The 11561-nt window shown below is 44.2% G+C and overlaps 1 protein-coding gene across 2 annotated transcripts; it reads right to left on the reverse strand.

The window, feature by feature from the left end:
• Positions 1-1110: 1110 nt before the first annotated feature.
• On the reverse strand, positions 1111-10667 carry LOC122097488 (zinc finger protein 30 homolog). 2 transcript variants are annotated; one of them, XM_042668028.1, is made up of 6 exons: positions 10577-10634; positions 9882-9993; positions 8724-8809; positions 7755-7881; positions 4734-4829; positions 1111-3217 (listed from the first exon to the last, which is right to left on the reverse strand). In XM_042668028.1, the coding sequence occupies exons 3-6, from the start codon at positions 8730-8732 to the stop codon at positions 1851-1853; spliced, it is 1599 nt and encodes a 532-aa protein (XP_042523962.1). In that variant the 5' UTR covers positions 8733-8809; positions 9882-9993; positions 10577-10634; the 3' UTR covers positions 1111-1850. The 2 variants fall into 2 exon arrangements, with proteins under 2 accessions (XP_042523962.1, XP_042523963.1); XM_042668029.1 differs by lacking the exon at positions 9882-9993 and having other exon boundaries at positions 10577-10667.
• Positions 10668-11561: the final 894 nt, after the last annotated feature.

Genomic DNA, 11561 nt, shown 5'->3' on the forward strand with positions numbered 1-11561 from the left:
TCTCTCCCGCCCGGGCTGGCTTTGAACCGGGATCCTCAGATCTCAGCCTCCTGAGTAGCTAGGATTACAGGCGTGAGCCACCAGTGCCCGGCTCTTGTACTCATTCTTTAAGCATATGGACTCTACGGAACTCATTCTGTGGTAGATCTAGAGACAGGACATGAATTAGAAACAGTCTAGAACCTCAATCTTAACTTTCTGCACACATTATTTTTAACATCCCAATTTTACACCCAATTTAACACCCAAATTTTAGTTTTTACTTTCTTTTTTTTTTTAATTTTTTTGGGGGGGTCCGGTCGTGGGGCCTGAACTCTGGGCCTGGGCGCTGTCTCTCAGCTCTTCAGCTGAAGGCTAGTGCTCTACCAATTGAACCACAGCGCCACTTCCGGCTTTTTTCTTTTCGATTATGTGGTGCTGAGGAATCGAACCCAGGGCCTCATGTATGCAAGGCAAGCGCTCTACCACTGAGCCACCTTCCCAGCCCACACCCAAATTTTAGTACAAAGACATTTCTTTAAAAAGATCACTTCAAATTGGTTATAATTTGAATTAGCTTTATTTTTAGAATATTACATGAAAAATTTAAATACATAATAGTGAATATCACAAAAAAAATGAACAGGTCCGAGACAGTCTACCATTTTGCCAAACTTGTTATCCACTATTTTTGTGTGTATTTTAAGACATTCCAAATACTTCGTGTGTATAAAACTTCAAAATTTATCTCTAACAGATCCATACCTAAATAGTATCATGTGAACTATTAATATTCCCATTTTCTCAATTATACAAAAATGTCATTTTACCATGTTTGTTCCACTTGTGATCTCATAAGAACCATTTCTTTCCCTGCATCTGACAGGTGGCTTAAGCCTCTTCTACTGTCCTGAGTTCTGTCTCCCTTTTTCTTTTTCTTTTTGTCGGTCATGGGGCTTGAACTCTGGGCTTGGGCACTGTCCCTGTGCTCTTCACTTCTGGTTTATTGGAGATAAGAGTCTCTCGGACTTTCCTGCCTGGGCTGGCTTTTAACGGCAACCCTCAGATCTTAGCCTCCTGAGTAGCTAGGATTACAGGTGTGAGCCACCAGTGCCTGGCTTTGTCTCCCTTTTTCAATGCCACTTACTGGCTGAGAAGCCAGGACATTCCTCTTGTACAAGTACCCACATTTTAGATATAGTTGCTTCTTGTTGTATCATGTGATCTGTGCTCCTATTCCTACTTTTCTCTAAACTGGAAGTTTGATCTTCAAGTCTAAATTCAGTACTGAAATACTATTGCAAGGTGTGTATTTTACTTTGTCACATTAGGAGGCAATATTTATGTTACTATTTTTCTGAACGTTAGATTGGTCAGCAGGCTCAGGTGTGGTTACCTGATCTATTCACTAGAAAATTCAAGTCTATCTCTCACTTAAGGGTCTAAATCTCTACAGAAAATCATCCCTCTATTCACTATTACATCGTTATAAAATGGGGTTTCTGATATAATTTTCTAATTCTATAATTCTTTAGCTGGAATTCTCTAGTAAAGAAAAAACTATCACAAAAGCCAATTTCCTTGATATATGATTTACGCAGGAAATGCAGAGTTAATGCCATTTCTTTCCTTTATTTTCAAAACAAGTGGGTGCCTTGGCAACTCCCATAGAATAAGGACAATAAAGCTAATATAAGCTTTTTATAGCCACATCTTTAATGAAGCTCTCCTTCAGAATGAATTTCCTGGAATTTAACATGAATGGGATAAAAGGCTTCTATATGTTCACATTAACTCATTCGTCCTTACATTCAAAAATGATGTTTTCTAATGCTCCTAACACAACATTTATAGTGGGGAGGTGGTTATAACTAGGTTATATTATGAATGCGCTGATGATATGTGAGGTGTGAGTGCTGTCTAAAAGCCTTCTTACATTCCTTGCACGTGTAGGGTTTCTCACCAGAATGAATCCTCTGGTGTTGAATAAGGGAGGAGTGAAGTCGAAAGGCCTTCCCACACTCCTTACAGTCATAAGGCTTCTCACCAGTGTGAATGCTCTGATGCTGAGTGAGCTGGGAGAGCAGTCTGAAAGTCTTCCCACACTCCTTACACTGATAGGGTTTCTCGCCAAAATGAATGCTCTGATGTTGGGTCAGCTGGGAAAACAGCCGGAAGGCCTTCCCACACTCCTTACAGTCATAGGGCTTCTCCCCGATGTGAATGCCCTGATGTGAAATAAGTTCTGAGTAACGACGGAAGAACTTCTGACATTCCTTACACTCATAGGGTTTCTCCCCTGTGTGGATTCTCTGGTGGAGGGTAAGATGATAGCCACGACTGAAGGTCTTCCCGCACTCCTTGCAATCATAGGGCTTCTCACCAGTGTGGATCCTCTGGTGCAGGGTGAGCTGCTGCCGTACTCGGAAGGCTTTCCCACACTCCTTGCAGTCGTATGGCTTCTCACCAGTGTGAAGCTTATGATGCAGCCGAAGGCCCGTACTACACAGAAAAGCCTGGCCACATTCCTTACACTCGTAGCACCTCTCAGCAAAGTTGAGTCTCTGGTGTCGGGTGAGGTGTGCGTACTGTCGGAAGGTCTTCCCACACTCCTTGCATTTGTAAGGCTTCTCACCAGTGTGGATCCTCTGGTGGAGATTCAGCTGTCCCCGCACTCTGAAGGCCTTCCTGCACTCCTGACATTCGTAGGGTTTCTCGCCCACGTGAAGCCTCTGATGCAGGCGAAGGTCTGAGCTGCAGGGGAAGATCGCTCCACATTTCTTACACTCATAGAGTTTGTCAGATGTGTGAATTCTCTGATGTCGACTAAGGTGGGCACACTGGCGAAAGGTCTTCCCACATTCCTTGCACTCGTAGGGCTTCTCACCAGTGTGGATTCTCTGGTGGAAAGTAAGCTGTTGGCGTGCTCTAAAAGCCTTCCCACAGTCCCCACACTCATAGGGCTTTGCTCTATTAGGGGTTTTCTGGTAGAAAGGAAGGGGTCCCAGTTCTCTGTTCATGGCAATTTTCTCAGTGGTAGTTTTTCTCCCTTGGCTGAAATAGACCCCGGGAGGACCTTCCTGTTCCCCAAACATTTTATACCCACAGTCTTTTCCTAAAAAGGATTCTTTGAGGCCATGGCTTTGGATTCTTTCCATGATTTCCCACTGAGATAAATTCATTTCATAAACTTTCTTTTCTTGAAATAACTTCTTAGTATCATACCTGGATTCCAAGTCTGAAAGGAAAAAAACCACACAAGGTAAGGTTTTATCTTCCTGGTCCAGACAAAATACAATTTCTTTCTTTTTGTTTTGTTTTTTTTTTGTCAGTTGTGGGCCTGGCCACTGTCCCTGAGCTCTTCAGCTCAAGGCTAGCACTCTACCACTTGAGCCACAGCACCACTTCTGGCTTTTTCTGCTTATGTGGTGCTGAGGAATAGAACCCAGGGCCTCATGCATGCAAGGCAAGCACCCTACCACTGAGCCGCACTCCCGCCCCTCTTTCTTTCTTTCTTTTTTCTCTCTTTCTCTCATTCTCTCTCTCTCTCTCCCCCCCCCCCCTCTCTCTTTCTGTTTATGTGGTGCTGAGGAATCAAATCCAGGGCTTCATGCATTCTAGGCAAACACGTTACCAGTAACCCAGCTTCCCAGCCCCAATATACAATTTCTTACTACCCGTTTGTAGAAGAAGAAGAGTTCACTTACAATTATGCAAAAGAGGAACTGAGTTATACTGGAAATATTTGCAAGTGTAAGGTAGATAGGCAGTTGGGAGGGTAGTATTTGTAAAGAAATCACTATTTTCCTGCTGGGTGCTAGTGGCTCACACCTGTAATCCTAGCCACTCAGAACTGAGGATTGTGGTTCAAAGGCAGCTGGGGCAGAAAATTCTGTGAGACTCTTACCTCTAATTAACCACCAAAAAGCCAGAAGTGGAGCTGTGTTCAAGGGGTAGAATGCTAGTCTTGAGTGAAAAAGCTCAGAGACAGTGTCCAGGTACTGAGTTCAAGCCCCAGTATTGGCACAAAAAAAGAAAAAAAAGTTAAACTAATGTATGCTGTTGTTGTTAAAGTAAGGATAGTGGTTAACCATGCAGTGGAAGAATGACTGGAGTCAGGATGGGTGATGCACTGAAGTTATCAGCGGTCCTGATGCTCAAATGGTCCCATCTTTGGCAACTGTCATACTGGCTCCTCTTCCCTGACCACTCTAGTCAAATTACTCCATTCACTCATTTTAATTCTCATATAACTTTATTCACTTAACATTTCAGGACATTTAGTAAGCCACTGTCTGTTTTATGTTTCTAAGGATTAAATCCAGGGTGTTACATGTGCACTGAACCATTAGCCCTTAGCCTGAACCATTTATTATTTATTTATTTATTTTTTAATTTTTGCCGAACTCTGGGCCTAGGCGCTGTCCCTCAGCTCTTCAGCTCAAGGCTAGCCCTCTGCCACTACAGCACCAGTTCCAGCTTTTTTTGCTTATGTGGTGCTGAGGAATCGAACCCAGTGCCTCATGCATGCAAGGCAAGCACTCTACCACTGAGCCACCTTCCCAGCTCACTGAACCATTTATTTCTTTACTGACTCTCCTACTACAATGTAAACCCCATGAAATGAGAGTGGTGAAAAAAAAAGAAGACATAATAAAAGCTGAAATACAAAAGATGAGTTCTAAAGAAACATAAAATCCTGACAGCAAGTCTGTGCTTTGTTACTTGCCTCTGGCTGTAGAGCACCTACTTACCCAGGCTCCATCTTCTTCTTTCTTCCCTTACAATGATCCAGGGTTCTTTCCCTTGTTCCAGTAAGGAAATCACATCTGGCTTAGAAATGGAACATCCTGTTTGAGAAAACAGAAGAAATTTAAAAAAAATTTTTGGACCAGGCTTCATATTGAAGATGACCATCAAGACTAAAATATAGGGCTGGGAAGGTGGCTCAATAGTAGAGCGCTTGCCTTGCATGCTCGAGGCCCTGGGTTCGATTCCTCAGCCCCACATAGGCAAAAAGAAAAAAGCCGGAAGTGGTGCTGTGGCTCAAGTGGTAGAGTACTAGCCTTGAGCTGAAGAGCTGAGGGACAGCGCCCAGGCCCAGAGTTCAGGCCCCACGACCAGACCCCCCCCCCCCCAAAAAAAATGTATATATATTCAAATTAAATTAGTACTAGTAGGAAAAAAAAAAGAAGTAGGGGATATGGTGCTTATTTTAATTTAAACTCATACAGTCTTTGTCTTGTAAGAGGGAATAACAGTTGGGAACACTGGTTCCACATCCTGCCTCTTGTCATCTAGGTCATGAGGGCAACTAATTTAACCCTTTTGTACCTCTTTTCTCAGCAGTAAAAAGGGGAGAATGGTACTATGTACACATATGATTATTCTGAACTGATAAGTGTTAGGATGAGTACCTACTGCATTGGAAGCACTATAATTTTTTTTGCTGGTCATGGGGCCTGAACTCTGGGCCTGGGCGCTGTCCCTCAGCTCTTCAGCTCAAGGCTAGCACTCTACCTCTTGAGCCATAGCGCCACTTCCGGCTTTTTCTGCTTATGTGGTGCTGAGGAATCGAACCCAGGGCCTCATGTATGCAAGCACTCTACCACTGAGCTACCTTCCCAGCCCCAGCACTATAATTTTTATTAAGCACTGTTTTTTGCTATTTTTTGCTGTTTTTTTTTTTTTTTTTTTTTTCCCATGGGGCTTGAACCCAGGCCTGGGCACTGTCCCTGAGCTTCTTTTGCTCAAGGCTAGTGCTCTACCACTTGAGCCACAACGTCACTTCCAGCTTTTTCTGTTTACGTGGTGCTGAGGAATTGAACCCAGGGCCTCACATATGCGAGGCAAGCACTTTACCACTGAGCCACCTTCCCAGCCCCTTTGCTGTTGTTTTGCTAAGAGGAAAATAAAGTTGCTTGCCAGGATATTCACATAATTTTAAATGCAATGTTGGGCACAGAAGTTCATGCCTATAATCCCCAGTTACTACTTGGGAAAAGGATCTCAGGAGGATAACACTTTTAGAAGCCAGCTGGGCAAAAGAGCTGCCAAGACCCCCTTCTCTGGATGTGGTAGTACATACCTGTATTACCAGCTACCTGAGAGGCACAGATAGGAGGATTGAGGTCCAGGCTAAAACATAAGACTCTATCCAAAATATAACTAAAGCAAAAGACACCAGAGGTATGGTTCAAGAAGTAGAGCACTTGCCTAACAAATGTGATGCTCTGACTTCAAGTTTCATTACTGACAAAATAAGAAGAAAAATAAGAAGAGTGCAAATTTCAGGTATTTAAGACTTTTAATCACAAAGCAGTTACAGGGTTATATGGCTGTGTTAGAAAATTAGACATGTCTATTTTAGTTTGAAAAAATAAACTTTTTTTTTGGTTGTCATGGGGCTTGAACTCAGGGCCTGGGTGTTGTCCCTGAGCTTTTACACTCAAGGCTAGTGCTCTATCACTTTGAGCCACAGCATTATTTCCGTCCCCCCACTCCTGGTGGTTAATTGGAGGTAAAAGTCTCATGAAAGTCTCACTTTCATGTCTGGATTGGCTTTGAACCACAATCCTCAGATCTGAGCCTCCTGAGTACCTAGCAGTAGTAGGTACCTCAGTACTAGGTACTGAGTACCTAGTGAGCCACCAGTGCCCAGCAATTAAACTTTTAATATGTATACAAAGCTAGACATCTATCTTCTATTCTCATCATAGAGGAGTCCACAACTAACATGAATATCTACAGCATTATGACCCTAGATTTCTATGCTAGGAGGTTCCATACAACAGTTATTAGGGAGAAGCAATAACAGAAGAGGGAAATAAAGCCATGGAGTTATGGAACGATGTAAGGGCTCAACAAAGGTGCTCACTCCTGAACCACAAAGACATGTTTAGTTGGGTTTTAGAAATTGAGCCCTGAATTTTGGTTGTGAGAATTTCAATATTTTGGCACAGAGAATCTTTTTTTTTAAATTTTTTATTGTAAAGATACTATACAGAGGGTTACAGTTACATGAGCAAGGTAATGAGTACACTTCCTATTAAGCATTGTTACCCCCTCCATTGTTTCCCCCTACCATCCCTTCTCTCCCTACCTTCCCTGAGGTTCTTTTTTTTTTTTTTAATTGTGATTAAGTGATTACATAATTTCCCAAATTTGACAGTATTGTGGAATAATGATGCTCGTTTAAAGTCACAAGTTCATTCTAACTTTCCTGGAGCAAACTGCTATCACAGTCTATAACATATAATGGTGTACACATATACACCAGACATGTGATCAGCAGCATGGGGATATTTAGTAGTGGTTCGACCAGATGAGTGGGAGTTCTTTGTTTCTTAAGTCCTGTTAATTTTGTCATATCACCTAACATTTTGGATTTAGCATCCACTTATCAGGGAGACCATGTACCGTTTGTCTCTTTGCTCTTGGCTTACCTCGCTCAACATGATTCCTTCTAGCTCCATCCATTTCCCTGCAAATGCCATTATTTTGTCATTTCTAATGGCTGCATAATATTCCATTGTGTATAGATACCACAATTTTTGGATCCATTCATCTGTGGTGGGGCATCTGGGTTGTTTCCATATCCTAGCTATTGTGAACAGTGCTGCAATAAACATGGAGGTGCACGTGTCCTTGTATATTGGTTCCTGTTGTTCAGGGTAGATGCCTAGAAGTGGTATAACTGGGTCGTAAGGGAGGTCAATCTTTAGCTTTCTAAGGACCCTCCAGACTGCTTTCCAAAGTGGCAGAGAGAATCTTACCGAGTGACACCAAATTTTTGTAGTTCTCTAATATCACATCTCTGTATAAATTCCTCTGGTATGAAGTCAGACATTCCCACTCTTCCTGAGAAAAGTCAACAGTCACATCTCTGAACATCACCAAATCCTGAAATGACAAACCCAATAACCATAAGATAAAGTATTTTTAAGATGGAATACCAGTCTTAAAGACATTTTCTCATTTTATCTATTAAATGGGCTGGACTGGAAGTCTGTGATGTAGGTAGCAATATTTACATGTTCTTGAAAATGTGTTGATGTATTCCAAGGATTAGCAAACATTTCTATTAGGGGCCATTATAGTAGGCTTTGTCTACCACATATAGTCTCTGTTGTTCCTTCCTTCCTTCCTTCCTTTCTTTCTTTCTTTCTTTTCCATTATCAGAGTTTGAACTCTAGGCCTTAAGCCTGTTGGGATCTACACTTGGGGCAACAGCTCCAGCCTAGCTTTTGTTGGTTATTTTGGAATTAGAGTTGTCTGCCTGGGCTGGCTGTGAACCTTGATATCTTGAGTAATTAAGATTACAAGCATGAGCCACCAGCATGTGGCATTCTTACTTTTTAATTTTTTACATTCTTTCAGAATATAACTTGCTTGCAGACTGTACAAACAGGCCAGAATCCCAATTTGGCTTATGGGGCAAACTTGTACTTGGCTAACAACCATAATAACCAAAACAGGTTCATATAAACATGGTTAGCAAATGGCCAAGATATTCTCAACTCTCATGATTTAGCCTATCTTCTTTCAGAAAAAAAAAATGATGGGAGGTAGCAGTACTGTACTTGTCTAGCAAGCTGGAGGCTCTGAGCTCAATCCTGGTACTCTGGAAATAAAAAAAGGACAAGAGAGAGGGAAGAAGGGAGGGAGGGAAGGAGGAAAGGAGGAAAGGAGGGAGGGAGGGAGGGAGGGAGGGAGGGAGGGAGGGAGGGCAGGCATCTATTTACATGAGCCATGATTTTAGAACTGCAAGAACAGGTCAGTTTTCCTCAAGGTTCTTTCACTGGAGAGGCAGAGTCCACAGTTGTCAGAGCTGTGGAGAGAATGTGGGGCCATAAGAACAGAAGCACCTTAGAGCTTCCACATTTGAGAAACAGTATACTGCACTTTTCCACTCCCACATGCAACCTGCTCCCAACACACAGATCAGTTATGCAGCCAGAGGTTCTTTAGACAAATGTATCTCCTCCTCCAAACATGGAGAAATCAGCTATGCTAGGAAGAGACACTGAACAGTCTCCATCAAATCTCATTGTCAGTCACTTTCCAGGAGGGATTCCAGTTAAGTTCCTGTCCCCCACCACAGGGGCCAATATGGACCCAAAATCTGGACCTGGCTGCACAGACCTGGCCTGAAAGTGGCCTTCTCACTCCAGTCTACCTTTCTAGCTAAGACTATATCCTCTAAACCAGAACTTCCTTCTTGGATTTAGGAATCTCGCCAGCTTCTCAAACCTCCAAGAAACAGTGAGACAAGAATCTTCCAAGCTTAACTACAAATTGGTCACATACAGAACTTCAGAAATACCAACTCCTGGCTCCAAGCTACTCAGGAGGCTGAGATTTGAGGATTGTGGTTTTTTTTTTTTTGGGGGGGGGTCCAGTTGTGGGGCCTGAACTCTGGGCCTCGGTGCTGTCCCTCAGCTCTTCAGCTCAAGGCTAGTGCTCTACCACTTGAGCCACAGCGCCACTTCTGGCTTTTTTTTTCTCTTTGCTTAGGTGGTGCTGAGGAATTGAACCCAGGGCCCCAGGCATGCAAGGCAAGCATTCTACCCCTGAGCCACCTTCCCAGCCCCTTGAGGATTGTGGTTTTAATCCAGCCTAGGAAGGAAAGTCTGAGAATATTTTTTTTATCAGTCTTGGGGCCTGAACTCTGGGCCTTGGCGCTGTACCTCAGCTCTTCAGCTCAAGGCTAGCACTCTACCTCTTGAGCCACAGCGCCACTTCTGGTTTTCTAGTGGTTAATTGGAAATAAGAGTCACAGACTTTTGCCTGGGCTGGCTTTGAACCATGATCCTCAGATTTCAGCCTCCTCAATAGCTAGGGTTATAGGCATGAATAACCTGAACACCTCTCATAAGAATGCTTAGAAATACTGTGCTTACCTGGTTAACTAACTGTAGACAACTGCAGGCACTAGACACTAGAAAGAGGAATTTCCTATTACGTCCTTTGCATTGACTAGGTATGCTTATCCTAAGGTTCAAGCCAGTTCATCTTAAAAAGGAAAAAATAATAATTTCATGTCTTGAAAATCAAATGCATTTCACAGCAAGAACCAAACAACACAAACTCACAATCACCTTTCCAAGGGCCTTTTCTGCGAATTGGCAAGGATAAACAGAGAGGGCTTAAGACACTCCGGGCTTTTCTTGAGTAAGCCAAAGTCCCTATGGTCCCCAGGCCCTGGCTGTTCCTCGTCTTGCGTGCACATGAATGCAAACGAGAGGGAGACAGAAGCTCCCCTGTAGTAACAATGAGTCTGCCCACAGTGTCTGGTTTGGAACAGTCCCAGAGGGTCCTCCCAGCCCCTAGAGGCCTGCCCAAGCCTCCCTAGTGTGGCTAACACACATGATTTTTCCACTCGGGCCTCTTGCAGCCAGGCCTAGGTGGCTGAAGGCAGACAGACGTGACCAAGACTTCAAGACAGGCCGCCCTTACCAACAGGGCTCCGCACCGTTATTACAGTTATGATTCCCGCTTTCCGCCGGATCCTCAGAGCCGTGCAGGTCCCGCCCTCATCTCCCCCAGAACAATAAACGGCAAACCTCCTGCCCCCCTATCCTCCAGCTTGGCTCACCTTTCTATCTTCACCCTTATTCCGAGGGCTGAGCCGTCCAGGAATTCCTGGGCTCCTGGACAGCGACCAGTGGCATCTGCAGCGCGCATGCGCGGGGACGGAGGCGGGCCTCGGGGCTCGTTGGGTCCGGGGAGGGAGATCGGGTCTGTGAAGGTGGAGGAGCCGAGAAGCAGTATCCGACTGAGGCCGGTATTTGGTGGCTCAGGCCTCCAGAGGTGACTACCGTCGTGACAGATGCTGTTAAATACAATCCTTCGTCCCTTTGAGAATTCTAGTGTCAAACTATAAAGCCAAATAAACGGTAGTACCTCGGCGAAAAGGCACGCCCCCAACCACTACGTCACTAACGCGCCGGAAGCTGACTTCCTGTCCCCAGTGCGCAAGCGCAAAGCAGGGAATTTGCTACCAGGATCTGGTATTGTGCTGGGGGGAAACCTCTCACGGAAAGAACTCGAGGCTGAGGCCGCCTTCGTTAATTTTTTATCAATTCAAACAACACTATCAAGTGTGTGTGTGTGGGGGGGGAACTCACAGATAGGTGACTTTGGGCTAGAGTTTGTGCACTAGTTTCCTCACATATAAAGTGAGAATTGTCACTATATATTGTTATACGGTAATTCAATTAATGGGGTACAGAGATGCCACATTTCAAAAAGTCGAATTCGGAGTATTTATTAAAAGGTCGGAGACTGCATGGTGGACTACTGGCTCAAAGACCATGTGCCGAGCACGCATATGGCATCACGCTTAGTAAGTTTTACTCAATTTATTCAAACACTTCAAATATAATCCACACCAATAACTAGCTCATGCCCAATTCTACTAAGCGTATGCCACACCCAGGGAGCTCACGTGGCAAGACGCGTGGGCCGGAGGTCGAGGGGAATCCGCCGAGGGTGTCCACTGGGCTGCTCCAAGTCGCTGGAGGGAGTAGCAGCTGCCTTGCGGAGGCGCTCCTGTGGAGGGCTGGTCTGATGTGGAGTCG

The sequence above is a fragment of the Dipodomys spectabilis genome, unplaced genomic scaffold (assembly GCF_019054845.1).
Source record: "Dipodomys spectabilis isolate Male_0828 unplaced genomic scaffold, ASM1905484v1 ptg000422l, whole genome shotgun sequence".
In the NCBI taxonomy this organism is placed as follows: Eukaryota; Metazoa; Chordata; class Mammalia; order Rodentia; family Heteromyidae; genus Dipodomys; species Dipodomys spectabilis.